At 54.5% G+C, this 27,802-nt stretch overlaps 10 protein-coding genes across 10 annotated transcripts; 6 read left to right on the top strand and 4 right to left on the bottom strand.

The window, feature by feature from the left end:
- Window positions 1-1,344: 1,344 nt before the first annotated feature.
- Window positions 1,345-4,644, top strand: CkaCkLH20_03793 (uncharacterized protein; the record flags this gene model as incomplete). The annotated part of the gene is made up of 1 exon (XM_038886512.1): window positions 1,345-4,644. One exon carries the CDS (start codon window positions 1,345-1,347, stop codon window positions 4,642-4,644), a length of 3,300 nt encoding a protein of 1,099 aa, XP_038748354.1.
- A 1,821-nt stretch (window positions 4,645-6,465) lies between these two features.
- On the top strand, window positions 6,466-8,826 carry CkaCkLH20_03792 (uncharacterized protein; the record flags this gene model as incomplete). The annotated part of the gene is made up of 1 exon (XM_038886511.1): window positions 6,466-8,826. One exon carries the CDS (start codon window positions 6,466-6,468, stop codon window positions 8,824-8,826), a length of 2,361 nt encoding a protein of 786 aa, XP_038748353.1.
- Window positions 8,827-9,027: 201 nt separating this feature from the next.
- Window positions 9,028-10,974, bottom strand: CkaCkLH20_03791 (hard surface induced protein; the record flags this gene model as incomplete). Its single annotated transcript, XM_038886510.1, has 1 exon — window positions 9,028-10,974. The coding sequence occupies one exon, from the start codon at window positions 10,972-10,974 to the stop codon at window positions 9,028-9,030; it is 1,947 nt and encodes a 648-aa protein (XP_038748352.1).
- A 1,861-nt stretch (window positions 10,975-12,835) lies between these two features.
- CkaCkLH20_03790 (acetyltransferase) lies at window positions 12,836-13,693 on the top strand (the record flags this gene model as incomplete). The annotated part of the gene is made up of 4 exons (XM_038886509.1): window positions 12,836-12,897; window positions 12,959-13,010; window positions 13,070-13,309; window positions 13,361-13,693. The coding sequence occupies 4 exons, from the start codon at window positions 12,836-12,838 to the stop codon at window positions 13,691-13,693; spliced, it is 687 nt and encodes a 228-aa protein (XP_038748351.1).
- A 1,458-nt stretch (window positions 13,694-15,151) lies between these two features.
- Window positions 15,152-16,381, top strand: CkaCkLH20_03789 (C6 zinc finger domain protein; the record flags this gene model as incomplete). Its single annotated transcript, XM_038886508.1, has 1 exon — window positions 15,152-16,381. One exon carries the CDS (start codon window positions 15,152-15,154, stop codon window positions 16,379-16,381), a length of 1,230 nt encoding a protein of 409 aa, XP_038748350.1.
- A 68-nt stretch (window positions 16,382-16,449) lies between these two features.
- On the bottom strand, window positions 16,450-18,001 carry CkaCkLH20_03788 (FAD dependent oxidoreductase; the record flags this gene model as incomplete). Its single annotated transcript, XM_038886507.1, has 2 exons — window positions 16,450-17,367; window positions 17,420-18,001. The coding sequence occupies 2 exons, from the start codon at window positions 17,999-18,001 to the stop codon at window positions 16,450-16,452; spliced, it is 1,500 nt and encodes a 499-aa protein (XP_038748349.1).
- A 786-nt stretch (window positions 18,002-18,787) lies between these two features.
- Window positions 18,788-20,266, top strand: CkaCkLH20_03787 (uncharacterized protein; the record flags this gene model as incomplete). Its single annotated transcript, XM_038886506.1, has 1 exon — window positions 18,788-20,266. The coding sequence occupies one exon, from the start codon at window positions 18,788-18,790 to the stop codon at window positions 20,264-20,266; it is 1,479 nt and encodes a 492-aa protein (XP_038748348.1).
- A 632-nt stretch (window positions 20,267-20,898) lies between these two features.
- Window positions 20,899-21,303, bottom strand: CkaCkLH20_03786 (uncharacterized protein; the record flags this gene model as incomplete). The annotated part of the gene is made up of 1 exon (XM_038886505.1): window positions 20,899-21,303. One exon carries the CDS (start codon window positions 21,301-21,303, stop codon window positions 20,899-20,901), a length of 405 nt encoding a protein of 134 aa, XP_038748347.1.
- Window positions 21,304-25,271: 3,968 nt separating this feature from the next.
- CkaCkLH20_03785 (uncharacterized protein) lies at window positions 25,272-25,803 on the bottom strand (the record flags this gene model as incomplete). Its single annotated transcript, XM_038886504.1, has 4 exons — window positions 25,272-25,325; window positions 25,377-25,424; window positions 25,480-25,687; window positions 25,757-25,803. 4 exons carry the CDS (start codon window positions 25,801-25,803, stop codon window positions 25,272-25,274), a joined length of 357 nt encoding a protein of 118 aa, XP_038748346.1.
- Window positions 25,804-26,897: 1,094 nt separating this feature from the next.
- On the top strand, window positions 26,898-27,761 carry CkaCkLH20_03784 (uncharacterized protein; the record flags this gene model as incomplete). The annotated part of the gene is made up of 2 exons (XM_038886503.1): window positions 26,898-27,048; window positions 27,115-27,761. 2 exons carry the CDS (start codon window positions 26,898-26,900, stop codon window positions 27,759-27,761), a joined length of 798 nt encoding a protein of 265 aa, XP_038748345.1.
- Window positions 27,762-27,802: the final 41 nt, after the last annotated feature.

The following is a 27,802-nucleotide window of genomic DNA, read 5'->3' as shown; positions in this document are numbered from 1 at the left end:
CGATTTTTGAAGCAGCAGCGACAGCAATTGACTTCTGCTAGCAGCATGTCTGACCGGCGACGACACCTGTCTGTAACGAGCACGGTTCCGTGGCCACTGCCCAGTCCGAATATTCACACATGCCCACCTCCGAAAAAGACGACGTCACGGCTGTTTCCTTACTCGTACACGGCGGCATCCTGATACCCGCGGCGGCGAGGCCGGTCTGGGAACTCGTGTATCACATTGACCGTGAACCGACGTGGGAATACGCACGCCATCGATGATTGAATCGGACGCCGGGAGACATTCTTCGTGTTGTCGAATCTCCCTCATCGCTCCGGGCTGGGGACGCCATTCCGAAAATATTCGGGACCCAGCAAGAGCGGGAGGCCGGTAGACCGGGAAGAGGGATTGATACGGTCTAGCTATTGGCATTTCCATTGGACAACGTCGCCTTGCTGGCCATCAAGTGGGCTCTCAATTGGAGACAACGACTGCCACCTCAGCTTCTCCATCTGAAGCATGGGATCCGTGAGAAAGAACGCAAGAAAAAAAAAAAAAGAAAACCATCGATCCGTCTGACTAAGGCCACGATGTGACAGGGGTAGAGGGCTGGCTTCGCTCCCGTTTTCTGGCTAAGAGAAGCGTCGGCGGGCCGCAAGCAGCGTGGTTGTGGCTCTTACCTAATACCCGCGGTCCTGAACCTTTTCCGCCGGTGTTGATATGTACCTTGTATCTAGCCCAGATCAGTCTAGCGCGCCTTGTCGCTTCTGCCATTCCATTGGCTTGACGCCTCGTCTATCGGATTAGCTGGCAGCGTTCGGGCCTAAGGCAGGAACAGCTGTCACTTACCTAAGCGTCCAAGTTCGAGCTTCAGCAGCTTCGCACGTGACCCAGAGCTCTCAGACCCACCTTCATCTCTGATCTTCGTTCTGTTTGACTCGCCGCTGCACTTCCGGCTCATCTCGCTCGCCGCATGCTCCAGATTCCGCGTTCTGTTTCCCCATTTCCTCTCTCCAAACCTGGAACCCGACCAACACGAAAATTTCATCGACCGCCCACTGGCCCGCTTGCACGCAGCCGACAGCGAAAAAAAAAAGTATTCCACCTCCGATATCTCGTATCACGTGATCATTTCCATTCAGCAGCCAAAAAACATCACCCATACCACACGTCAACGACGCGCAAAGACGAGTGGCTCCGATAGCCATCCCTACTACCCCTGGACGCGCCCAGATAGATGCCTGAGCCCACCCAAAGCTCCTCATAGAGGTTGCCAGTACGTTACCTACGTTACGTTACGCGACGCGGCTCTTCAGCCTTGCGACGTCTGTGAAAGATGACACCTGTCTAATACCCGAGATGCAGACCCTGGCGCCCATTCACCTTCTCCCGAAACGTGACGGTCCCCTCGATCGCTGGCGAGGCGGACATTGGGGAATGAACAATCCAGCCGCCTATACTCCTCTCGAGACCCTCCTCCTCTTCCAGGCCGTCGCGACCCACGGCGCTCAACCCTCGGGCTTCGCCAAGGTATCCGATGAGCTCACCAAGAACCCCCAGATCCGGGCCGACAAGACCTACGATGCCACGCGACTGAGCCCCGATGCCCTTCGCCGGGTCTTCCTCCACGTTTGGAGTGAAGAACTGGGTAGTGGCAAGGCGGCTGCCGACAAGACCGATGGCTCCTCGTCCCCCAACTCCAAAAAACGCAAGCTTAGTCGTCCGGCGGTGCCTACCCTTAAGGAGGCAAAGGCACAGGTTCACCAGTACCCAATGCTGGTAGACAGATTGTGGGTTAGATGGAGGGACTCCATGGTCGAGTCTGTCAAAGACGACGAGCGTCGCCTCAATACACTGGCCAGAGAGATTACGGAGCTTCATACGATCGAGCAGGCCGAGAAGGCCAAGGCCGCTGCGCAACTCGCAACAGCTCCGAACGGCAGCACGGCACCCAAGGCAACCCCGGTCCCCGCCCCGGTTCCATCTCCGAGTCCGAATCACGTACAAGCCCCCGCCGCGCAACCCCAAGCAAAGCCTTCAACCCCGGCACCTGCACCCGAGACACCGAGACCAATCAGACCGGCCCCGGCGCAGACTCCGGTGCCGGTCACGCCAGTACCTCTGCCACCACAGGCTCAGATCAAGCAACCGACACCATCGGCGCAAGGTCTGCCACCGGCTCCGCCACCCGTGCCGACAAGGCGAGATGTGGCACCCCCAGCAGGCGCATTCCATCAGTCACCTGTACCGCCGCCCGTCCAACCAGCATCGGCTGCCGGAGCACCTGGTGCCGCACCGGCTACCGCGGCGCCCATCAAGTCGCATCAGCCTCTGAAGCCTCCCAATGGTGCTGGACAGGTTCTGCAGGCTCCCGTTGGCGCAGTTCAGCCGCCAGGACGACCCGGTCAGTCAACGTCGCCGGTGCCTTTGCCAGCCATATCACCCAGACCAGACAGCATTGCGGCCAAGACACGCACATCAGGTCCTGCCATCACTACAAATTCGTCACCGCAATTGAGATGGGAGACGCCGTATCAGCCCCCGGCGGCACCTCAGCAACAAGGTCGTCCGTCACAGGTGCCCCCCGCAGCATCGGCACCTCTCACTCCAAACCAACAGCACAATCCTTCACAATGGTATGCCCAGCAGCAGGCAAATCAATATCACGGTCCTCCACATTCACCCAATATGCCAACACAGGCGAATCAAGGGAACAGATATCCTCAACAGGCGCAGCCTGTGTTGGTACCGCCTCAAGGACAAACGCAGCCTCCGCGGCCGCCTTATCCACAGCCTCCGCTTCCACCGCAGAATCGGCCGCATACTCAAGGCCAAGTGCAGCCTCAGTCTCATGCACCGAACCAAGCAAAGGGACAATTGGTCGCACCGATGCATTCAACACCCGTGAAAGGACCCCAGGAGGCACCTGCTTCTCAGAATGCAGGTCGTCCAATGTCCACTACGCCGATTGCACCTCCAGTGCTACCTCAGCCTACCCAGCACCACCAGCAGGCTCAGCAGGCTCAGCAACCTGTCGAGACTACCAATCCTCCGCCATCGCGCCCAACGCAACCTCCCACGAGCTACCAACCTCATCCCCATCAACGGCCGCTGGCTGCTGCGTCGCCTACACCTCCGCCGGCGCTGCCACCACAGACTGCTGTTCCTCACCCGAAATGGCCACAACCTCCACCGCAAATATACGCACAACAACAATTCAGTCCCACACCTGCTCCAGCGCAGCTTCCCGCGAAAGCTGCAGAGAACCAAAGACGTGTTTCATCTCCGCTTGTTAAACAGCAACCACCGCGTCCTGCTATTCCAGCCCACCTGAACCCCCAGGTCTCGACGCCTACACAGACGCCTAGAGCCGCCAGCACGCCAATCCCACCTCCGCAAACGCCCGTCACCGCCTCACCCATTTTCCACCTAACCGGCTCCTCGACGAAGTGGAACTGGAGAACAACACCATCGACACCTCGACCGGCTGCAGCAGAGACGCAGAGTCCAGCTATTGAGCCGCTCAGTCCCGTCCAACAGCCGGCGCCAGTACCAGTACCGTTACCCACGTCGACGCCGTCGCAGCTGGCAAAGAAAGCCAGCCCGAAGTTGGTGCCGAAGCAGGAGACGAAAACCCCCAAAGGTCGCGGCCGTCCTCCTCGTAGTGCCAACAAGATTCGTGCTGGCAGTACGCCGTCTTCGGCTGTTGGTGTACCGCGTAGGAGTCAGTCGGTGACATCACAGACCGACGAACTGGCTATGGACCTCAATGAGTTGGCACCGCGAGTTAAGGACGAGCACGCCACTCCCAGAGCAACTCCAAGAGCTACTCCGAAGCCCCACGATGAGACAGGTGATACGACTGCTGATGAAAGCGTGCCGAGCCGGAAGAACTTGATTACGCCTAGCAACGTATCTTCTCGACTGGCGCAGAAACGCAAACGCCAGGACTCGCCTGTGGACTCTCCTCCTGGGCCGCCAACTCATGTGCTCTGGACTCGCCAGTTTGGCCGCGTGAGTGCTGCCGCTCTTGATCAGATCGGGGCTCACCGATTCGCGAATCAATTCGCAAACCCTATTCGAGAACGTGATGCTCCTGGCTACAAGACCATCATTCTGCAGCCACAGGACATCAAGTCCATCCGTGCCGCCATCACTCACGGCAACCGCGCAGCAACGGAGGCTGCCAAAGCGTTGCCCGACGGAGACCCGGGCACAGGCTCCGTTCTTGTGCCCATCAGCGATGACCTGGTTCCGCCCAAAAGCATCATCAACAGCGCGCAACTGGAGAGGGAACTCTTTCACATGTTTGCCAACGCTGTCATGTACAACCCGAACCCCAGTCGGGGGCCCGGACCCGCTTTCATGAAGGTTGGCATCTCGGCAGGGGCCGATGCGCTTGGGTACGAAGTTGACGAGGACGCCGTTGTCCGGTCCACTAGGATGATGGCCGGCGAGGTTGAAAAGATCATAGGAGAGCTTCGTAACGCGGAGAAGGAGCGCACTGGTCAAGCCCCGTCAACATCTGGTAACACAAGACCCACCAGCGTCGCCACGGGTGAAGACACTCCGATGGCAGAAGACGATGTGGATGAGCTGGCGGGAGATGCAGACATTGGGTCCACCACGCGTAGGCGACGCGTTGGTACGAGGAATTGACTACCACCGCGCATGGTGTGACGAGTCGAGGGCTGAATTATCGAGTAGCAAGGGGCCATTTGGGAATGATCCGTGTAGGATAACACAGGCGGACAAGTCGCCTGTATATGATAATGTCATAAGTATACCCGTTTGGGGTCGATAACAAGTGCATGTATGGCGTGAAGTGAAGTCTTCGCCTTTTTCATTATTGTTTGACCCAACGTGCTTTCTCATCTCCATTCAAATTTGATATGTTACATTCCCACGTCTTCGCATCGTGTTATTCTTGGATCACATGCTTTTCATCGATTGCAAATCGTCGCACCGAGACCATTGGTCAATGTGACCGACCTGTGGTCTGAAGGCGTGGGGCATGATGCAGATGAGGATCAATAAACTTATGGGGACGGGCCGGATCCTCTAGATGTTGTGGGCAACTCGAGGTGAAGAGGAAGCCAGGTTGGTATAGTCTGGTTCACTCTGGTAGTTGTCCTGGGGGACTTGTTGAGAACTTGAGGAGCGAAGTGGAATGGGAGGTCCAGGGTGAGTTACGACAAGTAAACTGCTGAGCAGAGCTTCTATCCACGCTCTCTCTCCCCATACGTGGATGTGATTGGAGACGTGTTTCGTGTGTTGCATCTAGCCAGAGTCTATACTTCGAAAAGCCGAGATCGTCAGAGGACGCTTGTTTATCTGATAATTCTGGGAAAGATGGCTTTTACCCGCGATTCGCAGCTCTTCTGTAGGAATACAAGTGTGTAGTGTAACGTTTTGAGGTGTCTGCGTCTCTGTATTTAGACTTGGTACCTACCGTCGTCTCACGACCTATCTTCTTTCTTATGAAAGCCGTCACGTAATGGAGTCATTAGGAGCTTTTCTTGGTCTGGCAACGTGGTGCAGCAAGTTTCGTTGGCGTTAACTTCGACGGCCTAATACACATCAACTGCAGTATTCGGATCATAAATTGGGTCGAACTATGTATTAGGGGCTTCAAATCACAGGGAAGTCAGAGCTTCCATGTATCTTCCATCAAATATCCAGCATTTGATTTCAGAACTGACTGACTTCGTGATCTTCCTTATCAGTTGAGGACATAGGTTTGTAACCAGAAAGAAGGCAAACGTCATCTAACAGAAATATCAACAGTCAGAAACTTCTCAATGTCAACAACATCAAGAAAACCTAGCTCGGCATCGTGAAAGCCCCGAGCCTCACCAGTTCCCCACCCGGATACCCCTAGGTTAAGTTGACGACCGGGGTCGGCACCCACATTCCATAGGGCAACTGTGGATAGCTCTAGGCAAGGATCACCTCAACTCAACTTTGAACCTGCCAGGTCAAACGCCATCGTCCTCCGTCATCGATCGTCGGGGCCTCTCCAGTCGGATGTCACGGCCAGCGTTCGAACCGCTGCCCTAACAATGACAAGAGCTCATCACCATTTGAGCCGGGTGGGTTCACGACGCCTATCAGCATAGATCGTCCTGCTGACCGCCCTCGTGGTAAATTTCCCGAGTCAGGACCCAACTCGCTAGGCCCGGATTATGTGGATATCTCCTGTCGTCGAGTTCTGGACATGTCCGTATCTGGGAATGACCATGGAGCATCCAATCTCGGTTCACTGGAGGGATCATCAGCCTTTTCAAGCTTGAATATCGTGGCAGGCCCTCCCGTCGACTTCTTGTCGACCTGTCTCGGGTCATGACCCCGTCTAAACCGTTCAACTTTTTGTCCTTCTTTTCTGGAAGCCGGCTGGACTTCGTCGTGACCCTTTATGAACTAGCCATCGTCAAATTCACGCCAACGCTGCCAAGCCGTCGTGTTTGTATGATTTAAGATATGGTCGCATCGCAGCCCCAACGGGGCTGGGAACTCCAAGACCAGCCCACGCCTCCTCCGGCTACCTTCGACCAGAAGCCACGAGGCATGCCTGGCTACGGGCCAAGCCAACATAACACGGAAGCCCCTCGGTGGCCCTTCCAAGACGTGGAAGACGACGATACGAAGCATCCTCCTCCTCCTCCGCCTCCGGCGGCCCCTCCTACTTTACAACCTCCGCCCCAAGTCCCGCCATACCAACAACACCAACCCTCTCTGAGCCCAAGACCGCCAAGCCACACCCGCCATATCCTCCGTTACTGGGCCCTCGAACTTGCCACCGTCTTTACGGCAATATGTCTGTTAGTCGCCATCATCGCGCTTCTCGCGCACTATGACGGCAAGTACATGCCGGAGTGGCCGTTCGAAATCAACCTCAACTCCGCCATCGCCTTCCTCTCGACCTTCCTCCGCGCCGCCATCGTCGCCGCCGTGGCCGAGATCATCGGCCAGATCAAGTGGACCTGGTTCGCCGAGCAGACCCGGCCCCTCCACCACCTCCAGGACTTCGACGCCGCGAGCCGGTCCATCCTCGGGTCCATGAAGCTCCTGGGCGTCCTGGTGTGGAACCTGGGCTTCTCGCAGGCCGGCCTGCTCGCCATCGGCGCCGCCCTCGTCACCATCGCCAGTCTCGCCGTCGGCCCCGTCACGCAGCAGGCCGTCCGCACGACGACGTGCCCCGTCCTGTCGCAGCAGACCAACTCCTCCATCCCCGTCGCCAACTACGTGCCCGGGTCGTCGTCGTACTACCGCGTCGGCGCCGGCTCGTACGAGCTCGAGGTCGACATGAAGAGTACCATGATCCAGGGCATCACGGACCCGGGCAGCCAGGACAGCAACGTCCAGGTCGTCTGCCCGAGCGGCAACTGCACGTGGTCCGACTGGGGCACGGGGGTGACGCACGCGAGCATCGGCATGTGCAGCAAGTGCATTGACACCACCGAGTTCGTCAGCAAGCCGAACCTCGGCGGCAACCTGACGCTGCCGGACAACGGCGCCTACATCAACATCCTCGCCGGCCAGTACATGTGGGTGGGCTACAGCAACTTGACGGCGTATTCCAAGCTGTTCAGCGACGAGTTCGCGGCGGCCGCCGACGTCTCGCTCGCCAACTTCACCATGCTCATGGTGACCAAGTCTCCCTGCTCGTCCTCGACCGAGCCGAACGGGGCGATCAAGCTGGACTGCCCCCACAGCATGTCGCAGTCCGACGACAACGACTACTTGAGCAACGCCGGGGACTACATCGCGACCTCGTGCGTCCTGTACCCGTGTCTGAAGGAGTACGCCGCCCACTACGAGAACAACACGCTCACCGAAAAACTCGTCCGCACCACGACGGCGGTGCAGAACGCCGCCGAGATGGCCGGGACCGGGTACTACTCGGGCTACGCCAACTACACGGCCATCCAGAGCCCCTGCGTCCTCGACAACGGCACCTGGTACAACAACGCCAACCAGAGCCAGGCCCTCGACGCCCCCGGCCGGACGTGGGCCAACATCAGCGCCGGCGGCACCGGCGGCGAGGTCACCCGCGTGCCCAACGCGTGCCTGTACAAGATGCAGGGCACCTTCTTCTCGGCGCTGTCCAACTTCATGAGCGGCGAGCTCTTCACCGCCTCGTGCCGCTACGACTCGATGCAGAGCGGCCACATCAACTGCCGCGACGCGTGGTGGCTGACGCCGCTCTGGGCCGAGAACAACGCGACCGTGGCCAGCCTGACGGCCGCCGTCGACGACTTCGCCTGGGCCGTGACCAACAAGCTCCGCATGACCGGCCTCGGCCCGGACGTCCACCAGGGGCTCGGCGCCCTCGTCCGCCACGCCGAGGTCCTCGGCGAGGTCTGGGCCAGCACGACGTGCACCTACTTCGACAGCAAGTACCTCGCGCTGCCCATCGTCCTGGTGCTCCTCTGCGCGATCCTGCTGGGCTGGATCATCGCCAAGAACTACACCGACCCGGAGCAGCCCGTCTGGAAGGGCAGCGTGCTCCCGCTGCTCTTCTTCGGGCTGCATAACGGCGCCGGGCCCGGGACGGCCGGCGGTGGTGGTGGTGCTCGGGATGGAAACGGTGAGCCGCGCGGCGGCGGCGGCCTGGCGAGGAACATGTCGTTCTTCAGGGAGGGCCGGTCGGCGCCGGAGCTGGATCGGATCCAGCACGAGTCCGGGCGGTTGTGGGTTCGCTTCCACGGCGGGACGGACCCGGGGTTCTTGGATCTGGGGACGAAGGGGAGGCGGATCGACGTGGAGGCGATCGATACGGCGCTGGGGTCGGGGAACGCGAGTAAAGGGGAGTCACGGGGGAGGAGCACGATAAGATGAGGCGTAGACATGATATGTGGTCACGCAATACAACTTTTCAACTTCAAACGGCTTGAACTATGTATGTGTGATGTGGTCATTGATGGATATTCTTTATTCGTACTTTGCCCGACGCAAAGAATGAGTTCCTAAACCCCCCCAGTAACGCCTAATGAAATCTCCGTCTAGCCATGCAGATGGATATGCAAATTTTTAAAACGCCTAAGCCGAGTCGAGCAACGCCCTCTCCACCCTCCTCCCGACGGTCGTGCTCCAGCCGTCGATCTTCTTGTTCCACAAGTTGGTGAGATACAACGTCACGCTCATCAGCACGACCCAGCCGATGACGTAGCCCTGGGCGCGGCCAAAGTTCTCGAACAGCCTCGGCATGAGCCAGAAGCCCAGGCTGTGCAGGACGGGGCCGTGGACGAGGTACAGCGAGAAGCTGATCCTGCCGAGGTACTGGGCGAGGCGGCCCTCGAAGAGCCTCACGAGGACGGGGCTGCGCAGGACGCAGGGGAGCAGCAGGATGGCGCCCATGGACTGGTAGAACATCCAGCCGGACAGCGGGATGTAGTAGCGCGGCACCAGGGAGGAGAGGAGGACGAAGCCGGGGGTCCACTCGGCGGCGGCGTCGGGGTAGGAGAGCAGCCAGAGGGCGACGAAGGTGGCGAGCCAGCGGGTCGCCGTCGACGAGAGGACGGACCGCGCCAGGCCGGTCTTGTGATGGCCGGCGGCGGTCTTCCGCGGGTACCCGAGCAGGTCCTCGTCCGGGTCGGAGGCGCGGCGGATGTCGAGCTCGGAGAGGACGGTGCCGCCGACGAAGGCGGCCATGTCCCAGCGGCCAAAAATCAGACTGTAGGCGGAGAGGAAGGCGCCGATGGCGAGGCGCCACCTGGACTTGACGGCGGCGGTGCCGAGGAGGAAGAGGTAGATGAACATGGAGCCGCGGAGCTCCATGGGGATGGTGAAGGTGTGGGGGTCGTAGCGGGTGTGGTAGTGGGCGAAGTTGAAGGGGTTGGCCCACTCGGCGTAGACGCGGGTGAAGTTCTTGATGGCGTAGGTCATGTTGTCGTGGATGATGGGGTGCTCCTCCCAGGAGCCGCCCATCTGGACCCAGGTGATGTTGTGGGTGTTTGTGAAGTTGGCGGCTCTGGCGGCGGCGGCCGCTGCCTCGGCTTCTTTGGGCGTCTGCTCGTGTGACGATTTGTGCTTGCCCCAGATCTTCTCCAGGTGGCCTGCGGTGCTGCTCCCGGTCTTGTCTTCGCGGGGGCGTGTTTTGGAGGTTGGTTTGGTGGGTTCCACGACCACGTGGGTTGCGTTGGCCGACTTGTTCTCGTGCTTCGCCTGGGCCTCGAGGCTGTCGACGAAGTTGTAGAGCACGGCGGGCATGAAGAGGTGTGACGTGCGGTTCAAGCAGAGCTGGTCCGTTGACGCCGTCAGGTTGGTCAGGTTGCCCAGGGTGAGAGGGGTCTGCAGTTGCAGCTGCTTCGCGACGCCTCTGGCACCCGCGGCGGCCACGGTCCCGTTCACGCAGGAATCGCCGAGCTGGGGATACGCGAAGGTGACGGTGCCGTTGATGTAAGCCGAGTCGGGCCCCTTGAAGATGGCGGTCTCGGACTTGAAAGCGCCCAGCTGAGCCAACACCGCGACCAAGAACATGCTGATGGTGGGCGGGATGTAGAGGCGGAAGACGCGCCTCAGGACGGATGACGCGAGGCTCTTGTAGGCGGCCTCGACGCGGCGCTCGTGGATGGCCCTCAGGATGTGCCTGCAGAGGACGAAGCCGGAAATCGCGAAGAAGATGGCGACCATGGGACGGCCGCGGTGCAGGAGGCAGATGATGGGCAGCTGGTGCCATCCCACGTAGGGCTCTGGTGCGCCGGGCGGGTTGGCGCCGCTGCCGAGCATGATGAAGGGGGTCCAGGGCCAGAAGAAGTGGTAGTTGAAGACGATGAGGCACGCGATGCCGCGGAGGCCGTCGAGGGCCCTGATCTTGTCCCTGCTGTTCCTCCTCGGGTCCGAGTTCTGGCCTTTTGACTTCTCATCGTAGTTCTCATGCTGGCTGCCGCGACCATTGTGTTCTGTCCGGGGGAGGAGCTCTTCCTCCTGGTGACCGCCGCTACCGCGGTGCGCCCGCGCAGACTTGTCCCAGACGTTGTTGATCATGGTGATGATGATGACGTCGTCGTCTGGGGGAACGGTCTTGCTTCGCGGGCGGGTGCGAGCGATGTTGGCGGCATGCGGGTGTGCGGATGCCGGTTGATTTTTATCTTATTGTTCCTGTTCCCTCTTTTGGTCGCCAATCGAAAACAGAGTTTAGCGAGTTGAGATGACGGGCGAGTTCGAGGCGATGAGATGAGACGCAGTGACAATTGGGATGAGATGATTATGAGACAAGACGAACCGGATCTGCGACTCAGGTCGTTAAAAGGGCAAGTGAGTTGAAAGTTGGCCCGTTGGTGCTCAGGGGCTCCGCCTGTTTTACCTGAGGCAATGGAAGGTCATTCTCCACTCAAGAGGGCAGTGAAAATGGCATTCATGGGAGAGCGGCGAGCCGGGACGCCCCTGACTTTGTTGCATCTTGGCCACTCCGATCCTCCCGCGGCAGTGATCTGCGGGCAATAAACCTGAAATTCCGAGCTTTTTATATTGGAGACGGTCCCATTGAATCTTCCCCGGACGCGTCGTCGGTGGTCGCCATGTGGTTTGTTCCAAGGCGAAGTCTGGCCTTTTCGTGGTTATGCCGCGCCATGAATAGACAGACTTTCGCATTGACAACTCGCGCATTAACCTGACCATCCGGTCCATCGCGTTCGCTGTAACGTATTGAGAGAGCCCCTCAAATACCGTCGCAATCAGTAACATTACAGCCGCCTCAACCGCGTAACACGAGAGAGTTTGTTGCCGTGGTTTTTTTATCGGATGCGCCGTTTCCCGCCGGGAATCAGAACATCGGACAACGGCGGATACGAACGTCTCACACAACACAGCCCGGCAACCAGTAGAGAGTTTGAAACGTTACTAAGGGCCTCACTCGGCCTTCTCAACTCACTATCATTCAGGGATTTTGGCTGAAGAGAATGACGGACAGACGGATCCAATTGCTAATGTGCTGTTTGACGCCAATTTCTTTCTCATCTCCCCTCAATTTCTCAATTGCTGTGAATGGTATTCCTCGTTGCGATTTCATCCGACTGTTCGATTGGGCCGTCTTTTTGAGTTGAGCCGACGAACCCAAATGAGCAGTCATCACCAGCAATGTAATCTCATGGAACTTTGAGCTCATAATGAAGGTGATAATTTTACGACGTCTAAGTTGCCTTCGACTCATCTTCCAGCCACACACTTTGGATCGTCTTAGATCCATGCGTGATCAGTACGAATAAGTGTCATACAGTGAAATGACCCCTGTCTTCGTAAGCGATGAAATTCCCAGACGAGCCAAGACATCGGATTAGATGCGGCTCTTCATGATGCTGTCAGACAGATCCAACAACTCATCAGCGGCTCAATCGACAGAGAGACAAGGAGGCATATCCCTACGTCGTCGCCGCGTCGAGCCCTCCTTGCGCCACCGCACTGGCGCTTTGGCCGCGGTAGATGCGATTGGTTCATCGTCCGCTTTCTTCCTCTTCATGAAGTGATGTTGGATTGAAAAAACACTCTATTTCATTTGCCTCGACAAACAGCGAACCGCTCCGATCCTGTTTCCGATGAGCCGCAGTGTGTTTGTTCGGAGAATGAGACAAGCTCATCTATCTCAGTGCCGCTAACCTTTCGGGGCAACTCTATGCGATCTTATCTGAACCCCGCATCCTCACCCCCAGAATCAGATAGCAGCTCCCCCACGCATTCGTTTCCCCGAGGGCACTCCGGGGAATAACTACCTGGCTTCTGTTCGGCAAGCTCCTTCTCATGACATACGAAACTTCGGAGAGTATCGGTATATTGTCGATAATCTGATGCACAGCCCCCCTGTCTTTCTGTTAATGGACAAACGCTCTTGCTGCATGGCTTTCTACACAACATGGCCATTCACGTCACTACACTCACCGAGGCAGACATTCCGGGTGCCGTAAAGGCAGTTCAGTGAGTCTATCGAGTCAGTATCAGTCTTACTATATATCAGAGCTAAGTGTATAATCATCAGGCAGGCCTTTGCCGGAGACCCCTACAATGTGTGGGTTTATGACCAATCCCAGGTGAGCGGGACTCTTCCATGTGAAGTCATAATTGGACATTGACTGATGACGAATGATAGTTCAACCCCGAAAGAAACTACCAATCACTGGCACTGCGAATGCGATGGGGCATGAGAAACGGCATCTTCCACGTTGCGAAGGAAGAAGGCAGCGACCAAGTGCTCGGCGTAGCCATGTGGCTGCGCCCTCAGCCAGCAGACGCCCCGTCAACGTGGAACGACTGGCTTGAGGGCTGGCGCCTTTGGTTTGGACAGGTCAACTACAACCTGTGGTACGGACGCGGAGGCCTGAATGTCAAGGTACTTCTCCAAGAATATCCCTAACGGAAGCGACATGTTGACACTTGACAGAGGTATTACATCTGGAAGGACGCGCAGGCCAAAGCGCAGCAGGAGCTTTGGACAGACTCCAGAGGCTATTACTTCCTCAACATCATGGTTGTCCTCCCCGATACACAGGGCAAGGGCGTCGGGGCTAAGATGATGAAGGTCGTCACCGACCAGGCGGATGCAGAGGATATGAAGTGCTACCTCGAATCGAGCAGGGATGTTCCGAATATGGCTATCTACGGACGATGGGGATTCAAGTTCCAGAAAGAGATGATTTGCGACGATGAGGGAGATGCTATTAAGCTGTTTACGATGATCAGAGAGCCTCACGCTCAACCGGGGGATGGCAGATAGACGGCATGTCCTCATCATTAGTTTTGGCGGTGTTTGCTTCTATCAATTAAGAAACGTGCAGTTATCTTCTAAGACGACGTCTAGAAATAAATAGCCTGGAATCCGCGTGTTGTCTACATTTTCACCTCCGCAGAGTTGACAGAGAAGTTCACGTTTTGCTTCTCAATACAACGCAGAAACCCTCTAAATCTGGCTCTAATTAATAAGCCATAATCTACGAGAATACATGCTTGATGAAATGTTTATACAAGGAGTAAATTTCCTCCCAATAAGGGAGTCGACACGCACCAGACGTCGACTCCCACTCTCCCGGGTCCCGGACCCAGGGCCCGATGACCCCCGCAGATACCGGGCCGCGCTAGTGGTGATCGTTTGCGGGGAAGCATTGTGACCAGGGAGCGTATCGGGAAAGATAAAGAGACCAAAATCACGTAGAAATAATTTTCGAGATTGGATAACGATAGCTTGCTTATCCGAAGCAAGGGTCCTTATTGAGGCAGTTGACCTCATCTGCCGACGTCGGCACTCCCATTCTGCAACATTCTGCATCAACTCCAGCGCCCTTTCCTTACTCCGGTCACTCTTGGACTCATTCAGCATCGAACTTTGGCAAAACTGTGATTTTCTTTCATGTCACATAATGACACCCCCAAGAGTACGGCATTCCAAGTCCCGGAACGGATGCACAAGATGTAAAGCAAAGAAGGTGATCAGGATTCGAGGCCTTACCTTGGAAGGGCTATGGGCTAACATTCTGCTCAGACGAAGTGTGATGAGAGAAAGCCTGGATGCGCTCGATGCGAGGAGAGGGGCATTCAATGCCCTGGGTACGCACTCAATGTGAGATGGTCGCGGAAACACCAGATACGAACCGATGAGCACACGGCTGGCGTAGACACCACAATCTCGCCAAGGCGGCGAGAATCGCCTGAATCAATAGGGAACCAGAGCAATTTTGATGCCTTAAATCAGCCAGGGGAAGACAGACACACCCGACAAACCGACTCGTGGCTCTGCTTCTCGTCTCAATGGGACCTTCCCGCCACGCCCGACCTATCCTGCTTCGACACTGCGGCCGATCCGTTGATGGATTTCCGGAATTCAACTTTGCCTAACGCTGATGCCTTTGAAACGCAATCGCCTAATCGTGCTTTCAATACCGGGGATCGCCTTTCAACCTCGCCACCCAGCTGCGCGGACTCTTCAAGCAGTCGACTCTCTACAAGAGGTGACTCGATCTTGGAGCAACTGGAGGTCTTCCAACCTCATCAGAACTTATTTCAAGATTTGTTTCAAACCTCGCAGCGTGAGCTTGTCTCTGGACCGCTCGTACAACCCAGCCAGGAGTTACTCATGTGCATCCCTCGAGAGCCATCCGATCTTACGACATCCCTGTCAGCATACTTCTTTCGGGAGGTTATCACGCTTTACTGCGCCTGGGATAGCAAATCCAATGTAATGCGCAACATCATCGAGACAGCGTGGCAATCTTCCGGAGCCCTCTACCACACCATTCAAAGCATGTCAGCGGCGTGCTTGTCAGAAGACTTCCCGCACCTGCTACCGTTGGCGCGGCGCGAACACGCTCAAGCAGTTGGGCTCATACGCGAGCAATCCTTACTGTCCATGAACAAGCCAGCCATGCTACTTGCTTCGCAGCTACTGGGGCACACCTCCAGCTGGCTGAACCCTCAGAACCTGGCCACCGACTTGTTTAGAGATAGCAACAACATTCTCAGAGACATCGTCAATGAGTCAGGCCAAGACTCTAGCGTATCTTTCTTCAGCGACACGATGGACTACTGGGCAATGTTGCTGGCGTACTTGACAGATGCTCAGAAACTGGGCGATTACGGCCAGAACCGCTCGATTGGGCCACTCAGCGCAGCCGGTTCCTGTGAACCTCACCCCTATTCTGGGATTTCCCGCGACACAGTCAGGTTGCTCGCAGACATCGGAGTACTGATCTTCCAGTACCGCAAACGCATGTCGACTGTCAAATTCCTCGCGGAGCATGATGTCGATGTCTTCAGAGCTGCGCTGAGGGAAGCAAGAAGACTCGAGCGAACTCTGTTAGCGCAGCACCCGCCGGACCTCTCACGAATGAAAGACCCCGGCGACCCGAAGACGCCGCTCAAACATCTCGAACTTATAAACGAGGCGTACAGGTGCACTGGGCTTCTGCAGTTATACCGCGTTTTCCCCGATTTACTCAACGAGCGTTATGCACCATGGGATAAAGACCAACTACTGCGACCACTGCCCTCCGAAGCTATCCCGACCATACAGGAAAGGCAAACCTGGCTGACAAAACTTGCAATGCACGTACTCGGCATTTTGAGGGAAATCCCCTTCGAATCACGGACGCGAAGCGCACAACCCTTCATCATGGTTGCTTGCTCGAGCGAGCTGAGGCGAGACCCTCACCATCTGCGAGCGTCAAACAACATGAGAGGGCTCGACGTGCAGGATTCGTTGGTGGTAGATCCGGCCTCGATCGAGGTGGCAAGAGCACGCAAGTTCGTTCTGTCGCGGCTGGCAGCTTATACTCACATCCTTCCCCTTCGGAAGAGCCGAGTCATTTCCGAGTTGATTGATCAAGTTTGGGCGGCGCTGGACGGCGGAGATAACGATGTTTACTGGCTCGATGTTGCGTACGCGAAGAATCTGGGGACAATGATGGGTTGAAGGGAAGATTTCCCTTCTTCTTGGTGAATTGATACTGCCTCATTTCTACTTCCTGACTCCTAGAATACTCATAGCTTTGTGTCCCTAACGCCTCCAGGAAGGGCAATTTGAGCAAATTTCAGCACCGTCTTGTCGCGAGTGAGCCCCTTCTCCAACCTATCTTCAGTAACAACAAAAGCCCGGGGCAACCAATCACCGACGTCTTCCCCGAACATCATCCTGACCAAAGCCTCGCCGGTCAACCAACACTTATCCATACCATAGCCATTGAAGCCGGCCGCAATCCATTGCCCGTCGTCAAAAGGGTCATCGAGGACTGTGCTTGGGAGTTTCCCGACGATCGGTAGACCGTCCGCAGTGTGGCCCTGGATACCCGACCAGATGGCTTCTATCTCTGAAGTCTTACTTGAGCCCCAGCCTTCAAGGAATAGCCTCGGAAGCACCGTGGACAGAGCTTGTTTTGCTTCTTCGGGGACGTACGTGTCGTCGGAAGTAATAATATCTCTCAAGTACGCCGTTTCGTTTCCGATCCAGATCTTCCCCGTCAAAGGATTTTGCTGGAGGTAGTAAAGACCGGTGTCGTAGAACCCCGTCTCCGGATCTAGTGAAGCCTTGTGTGACAGGCTCCAAGATCTCTTGCCACCCTCATCTTTAAACGCCGGACCTGGTTTCTGGACTGACATCGTTCCTCGGAAGGGGTACAGGCGGCCAGTCAATCGCGGGATTAAATGCGATGCGTAAGCGTTCGTGCAGTGGAAGACCTTTTTCGCACGTATGACACCACGCGAAGTAGTGATGAGATAGGGGTATGATTGGTCCGTTACTGGTGAGAACGTAACATTCAAAACAGGCGTGTTGGCCTCAATTGACAGACGTTTCTGGTGGTTCTTCAAAAGACGCTCGTAAATACCCATGAGCAGGCGATAGGGCCAAACAGCACCGGCATTGTGCTCAACGGCCCCTGCAGAGTTCTTGATGTTCCACGTCTACGTAGACCAATCAGCTCAGCTTGGATATTGCAAGCAACTTTGCTCTTACCTCAGGGACATTCTCTTTCTCGATAATTCGATGATAATTCTGATGTTCCGGAACCGCCTTCTGGAAATCCAAGACAGAGGACTTGGCCGCAGCCCACGTTTCCTCATCGCCGACCGCCATGACTTTGAGAACGTCGCGGATCTGGCACTCATCTTGCAAGTCCTGGTCCATCTCCCTGACCATCTTCATGATATGCTCGACATTCAAGATGCTGAACCGTGTGATTTGTTTCGCAGCCTCGAAGCCATGCTGCTCTGCCAACGGGCCAAACGTGTGTCCTGATGCGGTGACGAGGTGGCCTCCGTTGCGGCCCGTCGCTCCGCTCACGAGGGTTCTGGCTTCAAGGACGGTGACGTGAGAATCTGCGGCGCTCGGGTGCTCCAGCAAGGTCTTGGTGACGCTGCAGCCCGTGATGCCGGACCCTATGACTGCGAAGTCTGTCCGTTGAGGTAGGATGGGAGATTGGATTGAGCCCAAGGGGTGGACGGGGACTTGCCACGAAGACACTGTTGGGTTTGGCCGGGGCAAGCCAGGATCTTGGGAGATGGCCTTGGAAATGTTTTGTAAGAATTTCGACATCATCGGGCCTGGATGTTGCGTTGAATTAGTTCGAGGCCGTAGTGAATAGATTTTGAAACATACTGAGATACGAAGAGAGCTCTCCGTTGTTAGGATTCGCGACATCATCTGAGTTGCCCATGTTTACGTTGGCTAGACAGGCGTGGTCCGCAGCGACGCATACAACCAAGCTTCATGTAAGCTGGCTCTTCTTATGACCGATCACTAGAGTTCGAAGTATCGTGGCCGACGATGAGCTAGCCTTTACCGCGAAAACACTGGTGCTTTGTTACAGCCAGCATTTCGCGCCCGGCCGATGCCGGGTGGCGCGGGGTCCGAGCCGGTAGCGGCGCGGATCGGCTCCGCTCTAACCTTCCCTATCCGGAAAGTCTGTGCGGATTGCGGAGATAGCAGCCGGCTTGTTATCCTCCCCAACCTTGGAGTCCTAGACCCCTCCTTGCGACGTCGTTATCTCGGTCTCATGACCTTGCAGCAGTTGGACGTGGACTGGATTATCTTCTCGCATATGAGATCTCGATGCTGCTTAACCTTAGCTGTGGCATCTGCTGTGTCACGCTTGGCAAATATTTAGTTGCAGACAAGAACCTCTTGTCGGGTTACCCTCTTCAGAGGCCAGCAAAACCCCATCTCATCTACATGCTCTCTCAGTCTATGACCCTGGCCTGAATCACTTTTCCTAGAAGCTGTTTTTAACACTGCGACGCATGTTGCGTTCAACTCGCAATCATGGATAATCAGCCATCGCTGGTTCGGACCTCTTCCGTCGGAACCCAAAACAAAGTCACCATCATGCCCGAGAAAGTCGACAACGAAGCGACCGAGCGCGGCTCCGTCATGAATGGCAATGTCACCGTACAGACAATGAAGCCCTTCACAACCCTCTCTGCTCTAGGAATCGGTTACGGAACAACAAACACAGCTATCGGGCTATTATTAGTGCTCGGTAGCACTCTGCCCATGGGAGGATCCCCTCTCTTCTTCTGGGGCTTCCTAGTGATGGCTGTCGTCGGCTTGGCCACGGCAACGACACTCGCCGAACTTGCATCTGCCATGCCTCATCCCGGTGGCCAGTACATCTGGGTCCACAGACTGGCACCGCCCAAGTACAAGCGATTCCTCTCTTACATCACGGCGGTGATCAGCTGGTTAGCTGCTGTAGCAACCGGCTCATCAGCTTGCCTCTCAGTTCCCGTTGGCATCTGCGGTATCATCACCCTCTTGGACCCCAATTTCGTCTACAAGAGATGGATGGGTTTCGTCGGGTTTCAACTACTCAACCTCGTAACGGTCTTCGGTGCAAGTTTCGAGCAAGCCCTGCCGAAAATATCAAAGGCAATGTTGCTGTTCAGCTGCACCACGATCGGCGTCATTTTCATCACCCTCTTCGCCATGTCAAAAGAGCACGCCTCGGCCAAGGCTTTCTTCGTCACGCAGATCAATATCTCGGGCTGGCAAAACGGAATAGCCTTCATCATCGGAATGAATGGTGCCAACTGGAGCTTCTCGTGCCTCGATGTCGCCACCCACCTGGCCGAGGAGATGCCGCGCCCGAGCACTGATATCCCCAAGGCTTTGATTTGGACGATTGTGGTGGGACTGGTCTCCGGCCTCATGGTTGTCGTGTCGGTTCTCGTCAATGTACCGGCTATCGATGGCGCCGATGACAATTCCGCGTTGACCTTGTTCTATCGGATTACTGGAAGTCAGGCAGCTGCAGTCGGCCTTTGGGTGCCGGTCATGATCACAACCATCGGCGCAGTGTGGTCGATTCAGACTTGGCAGTCTCGTCTGGCGTGGACTATCAGTCGCGAAGCAGGGTTCCCGCTTCATCGTCATCTGAGCAAGATAGCCCCATCCCCGCTGCACACGCCCGTCTGGTCCCTGATATTCTCGGCCTCCGGCACTGCCATCTTTGGATGTCTCTACCTTGCCTCCGATCTCGCCTTCAACTCGCTCATCTCTACAGGTCTATTACTCCAGTACATTAGTTATAGCATCCCTGTTGTTCTGGCCCTGATGCAAGGAAGGTCGAACTTCAAGCATGGTCCATTTTGGTACCCGAAGCTTGGGCTACTGGCGAATGTGGTCATGCTTTCGTGGTCAGTGGTTGCGTTGATATTCTACTGTTTCCCTTATTATTTACCCGCCGTTGCAGATCAAATGAACTACGCTTCGGCAGTTCTGGCCATTATCGCCATTGTGGTGGCAGTTCTATGGATTTTCCACGCGAAGCGCAACTACGAGGTAAAGGAATTTCTAGAGCACTAGCTATTTAGTTCTTTTTCCGTGTGTCGTGGCATATGAAAGATTATTTGCGATGTGTTCTTAGGTCTTTCTGTTCTGTAAATCCATCTACACGGATACCAGTGAGACCATTTCCCCCACAATCGTACCGCTGCTCTGTGCTTCATTCTCTAGGCTTCGGGCCATGTACGTCTTAAGGTGTCTGCATGTTGCGGTTGCACATGTTTGGTCAAAGACGAAAGCAACTCAAAGAATTCAGCTTCAGTTGGTACTTGGAAAAATACCCAGCAGAACTAGTCAGAGACGCTGTTGAAGTTAAGTGAGGGTTCCCAGAAAATGGCTGGCATTTGTTCCATTAGACTACCACTAGCTGTCTAGGCCTCGAGAAATGGAAAGGGTTGAGATACACGTTGAAAATGCCACATGGCAAAGGAAAAGGGAATACAGAACTCAGAACGGGCAGGTGTTTCCAAGCTGGCGCGAAAGCAATATGTAATCTCCACATGAAGTGGCGTTGGAGATCAGCCTTGTTGTTAAGTCGATCCGCAGAATGTCGTTCCCCGTAAAGAAGACAGGAGTTCCGGCGGGCACAGTTCTTGAGGAAAAGGGGCAAATTTAGCTACCAAGTTGGCCATGAAGGAGCTGGGACTGTAAACTCACGAGTTGAGGCCGGTCGTGACCGCCGTGAGCTGCCAGTTGTAGGCAATTTGGTCGCAAGAATGCAAGAGCAAGACCGGAGTCTGCGTGACATTGGTCGCGGTCGAGTTAGAGTTGGCTTCCGCAGAAACGGCATCCCAGAATTGATCAATTCCGATCAAGGGGCCTCCTTCCGTCTCGTCGTAGCTTGTGAGATTGGCTGAAACGATCGTGGCGACTTCGGCTTTGCTGGATACACCACCGGTTGAGAAAATACTCAGCCAGCGTTTGGCTATATCCCAAGCCTCATCCTCGCAAAGACACGATACTTCATTGTCATGTTGCGACGTAGAAACCCAAGTCAACTTGCACTCGGCGACAAGTGCAAGGACGAAGAATACCGAGAATGTGAGATCGAAACGCATGATTTTGGCGGCATACAAAGTTGGGAAGTTCTTGTTGATTTGCAGCAACGGTGGAAGTGCCTGCGTTTCTTAAATGGTTGGGCTCAAATTGACTAGTCCAAGTCCGTAGCAAAAGGATTGAATTGTATCCTCAAGCCATGCATACAGAGGCTTCTACACTACAACGAAACCAGAATGTAAGGATGCAAGTATAATGCGGGCTCTGGATCGCCCAGGTAACCCGGCGAGCGTTGCTATGGACGGGGAATGCTATCGCCTTTTTCCGACGTAGAAAACTGAGTCTAAGTTGCGTGCGACTTCCGTTCTCAGGTTAGGGTAATTCCAACATGCCAGTTCACATTCCCATGTCAAGGATCAGCCTACCGAGTCCAGGAGAAAACAACATGTATTTTTTGGAGCATCCCGTCCATTTCCAGTGTTGTGGACGCATCAAAAGCAACCACAAACTTTATTATGAGGTAACGAGATCATGATGTACCTTGAGGGCTACAGTGCTGACGTTGCTTGCAAGGCAGATTTCCTGCGGGCTTGAAGCACTTGCCACGGCCTGAGCCTTCTCGTATTCGGTGGGCGAGTCTGGAGTGGCACATGTGGAGCAATGCCTATTCGAAGCCGGAGATGTTCACAGAGGATGCAATCTATTGCTATTCCTGTCGCCATCCAGTCGACCATGCTGTGTTGGGAGGGACCGCAGAGAGTAGAAGGAGATGCTCGCAGCACCAGAAACGTCGCAACATCTCAAGTGTCTGTACCATATCGTCTAGCTGCAGCTACCTTAGAGTAAGCATGTGTCATTTGAAGACTAGAGAATTGAGTAGAGAAATCTTGTAGGTCGCGGATGAATACTGATTCTTGTTTTACGCGGGCTATGAGTGTCTTGTCTCAGATGCTGCTTGACCAGGATGACTGCCTACAGCCGTGCGCAGCACTTACACTTACAGTTCCTGGTCTTTTAACATCTATGTGTTGATCTCTTACACCTGAACGTCAATTACCTCATGGCCATGCTAGATTGCTGGTTGAATTACAAATTAAGTGACAGAGACCCAACCGAAGCAAGGCTGCGAATCACAAGACTTCAGTACAGAGGCACACTCTCTATTCGAATTATGAAGGAATTGCTACCAGGTATCATCCGACTAGACTCAACGCCCTGGTATCAGCTTGCTTTTGAAAATCTCATGTCACGCAGACCTAGCCAAATTTGGGTTGTGCAAGTAACAAGTCGCGCTTCCCACCAGCGACATCGCTGTTGCAATTGCATGACGCAGTCATCTTTTTTGCGCTGCACAGCCTTCTAGCTGAACTGTTGTCTTACAACCATGTCACTCTTCACGCCTGGGTGGCGAAGCAAGGGACATAGGAGCGTTGTATCTGAGGTGCAACGGACAATATTGCCAGGCGGCGGCACATACGCTGAGTTTATATGCACCTCACTCCCATCATCCATGTATCATGGACATTGAATGTCCACCATTCTCCGTCACTCCACCACCAAGAACTTAGACTTATTCTGCGTCATGTCTTTGTCAATAAGCTATCATGCAGTCGACAGAGTTGGTATGGAAGAATCCTCACATTCTGCGGATACTTCGAGCGCCAGATGTGAGCACAACAACGAAGACGAGTCCGACAATGCTTCCGACTCTGAGGGTGAAATCCACTTGAGAATTACCGAACGTGACAATTCATCATCCGGTATTGAAAGTGGAAAGCCTCCTGGAGATTTCTTTCTCGATGCAGGATTTCTCAGCAATGAGTCTTGGGCAGTGACGCTGTTATCAAGGACGTGGGAGATCGTCCTGACAGTATTGCCCAGCACATTCATTGGTAAGATTCTTCCTCGATGTCAAAACAACTGCTAACTCATGCAAAGCTCTTCCCATCATTGTCCTTCAACTTGATCAGCAACCGAAATCCTCGTCAAAATATGGCCGCAGCACGGAGGAAGCCATTCGCCTCAGCCCAACTATTTACCCGATTTTATTCGCCATGGTAGCGGCTCGTTTCTATAAGAATGCATCTCGCTGGTATCTTGAGCGACCAGGTGGTGTCACATTGTTGTCGCTGGAACAGACCGTGGGTAGCCAGAGTTTCGCCAGCGCCTTAGAACGGTTCATCATTATCCGCTCCCGCCCATTGCTAGGACTTCTCATTCTCTCGACTTGGGCTATGTCACCTCTTGGAGGTCAAAGCTCCTCAAGATTGCTTCGACCTGGCGGAGGAAAAGTCGAGTCAAATTTCAGCATTTCAGTGTCCTACAATGATAGGGCCCATCAGGACTCAATATTCTCCGATGACGACAATTACTTCTGGAAAGCGTCAGATATGATACCAGCGCTTTACACTAGCCTTTTGTTCTCGACCAAAAAGCAGCAGCGTGCTGTTTTAGATCTCTGGCAACGTCCAAAAGTTCCACAATGGCCACGAGATTGGGCGAACGACGTCGACGAAGATGCGTGGAGAGAGATAGACAAAAATGAACTTGAGGCTGGGACTACATACTATACGTCTCTTATGGGGATTAACATTCAAAAACTCAACATCAGCGATTACTCAACACAATACGACTTCAAGACACGATCAAGTTACATCAAGTTTAACTGTTCTATGGCTATAGACGCCGGCACACGAGAAGAACTTGGGAACACCTCGTTTCGAGAACTTGATGGCGGGTACGACGAAAAAGTCAACCTGCATGAAGCTTTCTGGGAACACGGCAAAAACGAAGATCGAAGTTTCGCGCCTGTTTTAGAGATCCCGACCAACAAGTCTGCAGCCCCAAATTTGCTCTACATAAGCCTCGGACCTGAGTCACTTTACACCGTTTTCAACTGCACTATAGCCACCATTAACGTCGAGACCGAAATGGAGTGTGCGGCCCAAGGATGCGCGCCACGCAGACAGCGCCGATTGCAAAGTACGCCTTCAATAGATACGGCCTTCTCAAGAAGGTCCTTGTGTATCTAAACTGCACTGATCAGGTGGCCGGGCATGACAAAGGCAATCATGCGAAAGGCATCTCCAATCGAAAACTACATCGCGAACGATCAAAGCTCCTTCTCTGGTCAAGGATACCGGTCTTGGACAGGAATCAACACAGAAATGTTCTCTAGAAGACTAACTACCGCTTTCAATACAGCTTGGGAAGCGGGAATAGACTCGTACAACATCACGAAGTCTTTCTTATCCGAGAATCCCGAGCTGGATGCCGATGGGATTTGGACTAACACAACCATTGCGAACGTAACCAGAACCGAAGACGCCTATCATACAGATCGATTTTGGGTGACTATATTATTACTTACAACGGCGATTTTGCAATTTCTTGCTATTCATGGTCTTATACTAAGATACATGATCCGAGGGCCTGACATTCTAGGGTTCGCAAGCTCTCTCACTCGAGATAGTTCTTTCGTGCCAGTGTCAGGGGGCTCGTCCCTTGGCCGTGCAGAACGCACCAGAAATCTCAGAGATATGCGGGTTCGGCTGATGGATGTGAGACCTGGAGAAAGCCACGGTTATATTGCGCTGAGCGTTGTATCCCCCACTGACTCAAGTGGCACACTTGGCGAGGGTGACAAGAAGCACGGTCTGAAGTTCAGACAGCTGGACAAAAAACGGATGTATATCTAGATGGCGATCTGTCAAGGGACGATGAATGCTTTCAGTACGAGTTGAGGCAGTTGAGAATCAATATCTTCTGAAATTCCACAAGCTTTTCTATCCAATGCCTCGTTCAGCAGAGAATCCTAACGGTTCAAAGGTCGCATCTCATGAAAATGAAGCGAACACACATGCACCAATATGTCTAGTCGAAGAAGCAAATCGAATCAATTCCATGAAAAACGCCATCCCAGTAGTCCCTAATCCTAACCTCGGAAGAACATGTCGTTCAAAAATGTAACATGAAGTTGACTGGTGCAGCCCGCTGCAGACTCAAACCAGTCTCATAGTGCGGCAAGTGCCTAGTCGGCCTCGGAACCCTGAGCACCGCACTTCTTCTCGCAGTAGTAGGTCATCTAAATCAAATTGATTAGCTTAGATTCACTCCGCGGAGCGCATTGCCTTACTTCGTCACCGCCAATGTGAACAGCCGGCGAGTGGCATCCGAGTTGTGTCTGTGGGCGACTGTCAGTGAACCCGTCTAATATGGAAAGCCTAATGAACACAAACCTCGTCGAAGACGCAGTCAGGGCAGGTATCCCACCAGTTGCTGCCAGTGTTGCGCTGTTTGTACATGCTGCAGGCACACTTCGTAGCCTCCGTATCGATTTCGTAATTCTTCTGCCAGTTGTAGCTTGGGCTGTAGGGGGTTCCACCGATAGGCGCCGAAGTCCTGTCACGAACGCAGAAAGCATACTCGTGCATCTTGCCGAAAACGCTGAAGATCGTCATGTTAGCAACACTGAAATTGCTGGGAAGTGCGATGGCTGGGAATCATGAGTCTTACGTGGTGGCAAGGGGCAGCAGGAAGAGAACGGTAGTTTGGAAATGCATGATGAATGATTTCAGAACTCAAAGAGAAGACCGGAAAATGCAAAAATGAAACTTGAAGAGAATGCAATGAAGCTGGTGATTGTTGGTGTTCAATTGTATTGTTCAATTGTATTGAGTCGAATGTGAGATGAGTGAAATGGGGACGAATATATACCATCCGTCTCTGATTCCTGATATGTATGTATGCATGCATTGCTCTCCAACACGACAGCCTCCCACTTTCCTGGCAAACACCATTCAACGTCTTAGATGCTCGGAGGCTGAATCGTCAACACGTGCGCAGATTCAAGTGGTTGCAATGACAATCATCAGCCTCTTTGGCGTGTGAGCTGGATGTCAGTGACTGCTGTTGTGACGTCGGTGAGGCCGAACACGACAATCGCGACTCAACATCCTCTCTGTCGTGCGTCGAGTTAATTGTGTAACCTCCAAATAGATCGCATGCAACATGGTCCATTCGGCGTTACGGCACGCACGTGGGAGGCTCAACTGTCTGGAGTGGTTGCATCCGGCCCACAAGCTGTGAATCCCTCCACATATCGGTGACCGTGGTATAATAGGAGCCACTGGAAGAGGCTGATCCCAATCAAGATCATGAATCGTCCGAATTCCCAAAAGAAGAGAATCTTAAGCTTATCACGACAGTTTCCAGACTGCCGGATTATCCGTGCAGCTGAAAAAGCTTGTGTCATCTAGAACAGCACACTCTACACGTGCGTTGAGGCTCGCGATCACGACTGAGTCAGGTCGTGTGATCACCATCCTCCCTTGCCGCACGGCCGTGGTGTTGCGGACTACACGTCGAAAACTCCAGTTTTATTCGTCGGGTTCGCATCGAGCTATGACTCGCAACACCATCTAGTGAACAGGGCGGCGGTTCCACCGAATACGCTCGGGATGATCGTCAATCACCTTTTGGAACTTCACGAAGAGTCCAACAGAAAACGTACTACGGGATCAGAAGCTGAAGGTTCCAGAGTCTTTGTATAAAGAGAGTAAAAGTTCTCGCTCACTGGATGTAACTTGCCTTTGGACATCACCTCCAACCACCATAATCTCAACCCACACTCACTTACACGCACTTACTATTCACGATGCGCTCCTCTACCTTCGTCAGTCTTTTTCTCTTCGCGGCTGCCAATGCCGCGCCGTTCGTTCTCAATGGCCGTACTGTCAACAGCACCAAGTGGACGCCCGACCACGTCCTGAAGCCCTACGAAGTCATCCTGTACGGCGAGGACCGCAGTAAGTCACCACATTTCACTCCACTTGCAAGTCGATCTCTTGGTCACTAACGCGTACGTCTTCCAGTGGAGGTTGTTCACGAGGATGTTTACCACGAGATGGTCAAGTCCATGGGAGTCATGTCTCACGCCCCGGATCATGACGACCATGACTTCCACAACCTGCCCTGGAACGGCACCGTTTCCACCAACTCCACCAAGCCCGGCAAGATCGATGCCCGCGGCTGCGAAACCACCTACTCCATCGTCGCCGACAAGACCTTCGACTTCATCGACTGGGACGTGCAGATGTCCCCCGTCGTCACCGCCGGCATCACCTCCATGGACATCAACGTCATGAAGGGCTACACCGTCACCAATAGCGTCCAGGTCAGCGCCGGTCTCGACATCACCTGGATCAAGGACAAGCTCAAGAACACCGTCGGCATCAACTACAGCCGCCAGTGGGCCACCCAGACGACCGTCAACATCAAGGGAACCGTCAGCCCGGGCTACAGCGGTTGCATGATCACCAAGCCCTACAAGACCCGCCGCACCGGTCGTGCTTTCACCGGCTGCCCCGGATCGATCAAGGAGACCGGCACCTGGCAGGCGGACAGCTTCAAGGAGGGCTCCTACGACGGCATCTCGTGGGTCTCTGGTAGCATCACCATCTGCCAGAAGCAGGGCTCCATTCCCCTGTCTCGCTGCTCCGGATCTGGCAACTTCATCTGAGCCAACTCTGATGGCGTATGCAGACTGAGGAGCCATGCTAC

The sequence above is a fragment of the Colletotrichum karsti genome (genome assembly GCF_011947395.1).
Source record: "Colletotrichum karsti strain CkLH20 chromosome Unknown Scaffold9, whole genome shotgun sequence".
NCBI lineage: Eukaryota > Fungi > Ascomycota > Sordariomycetes > Glomerellales > Glomerellaceae > Colletotrichum > Colletotrichum karsti.
The sequence above is the reverse complement of the archived record's forward strand: the minus strand, read 5'-3'. Positions and strand labels throughout refer to the sequence as shown.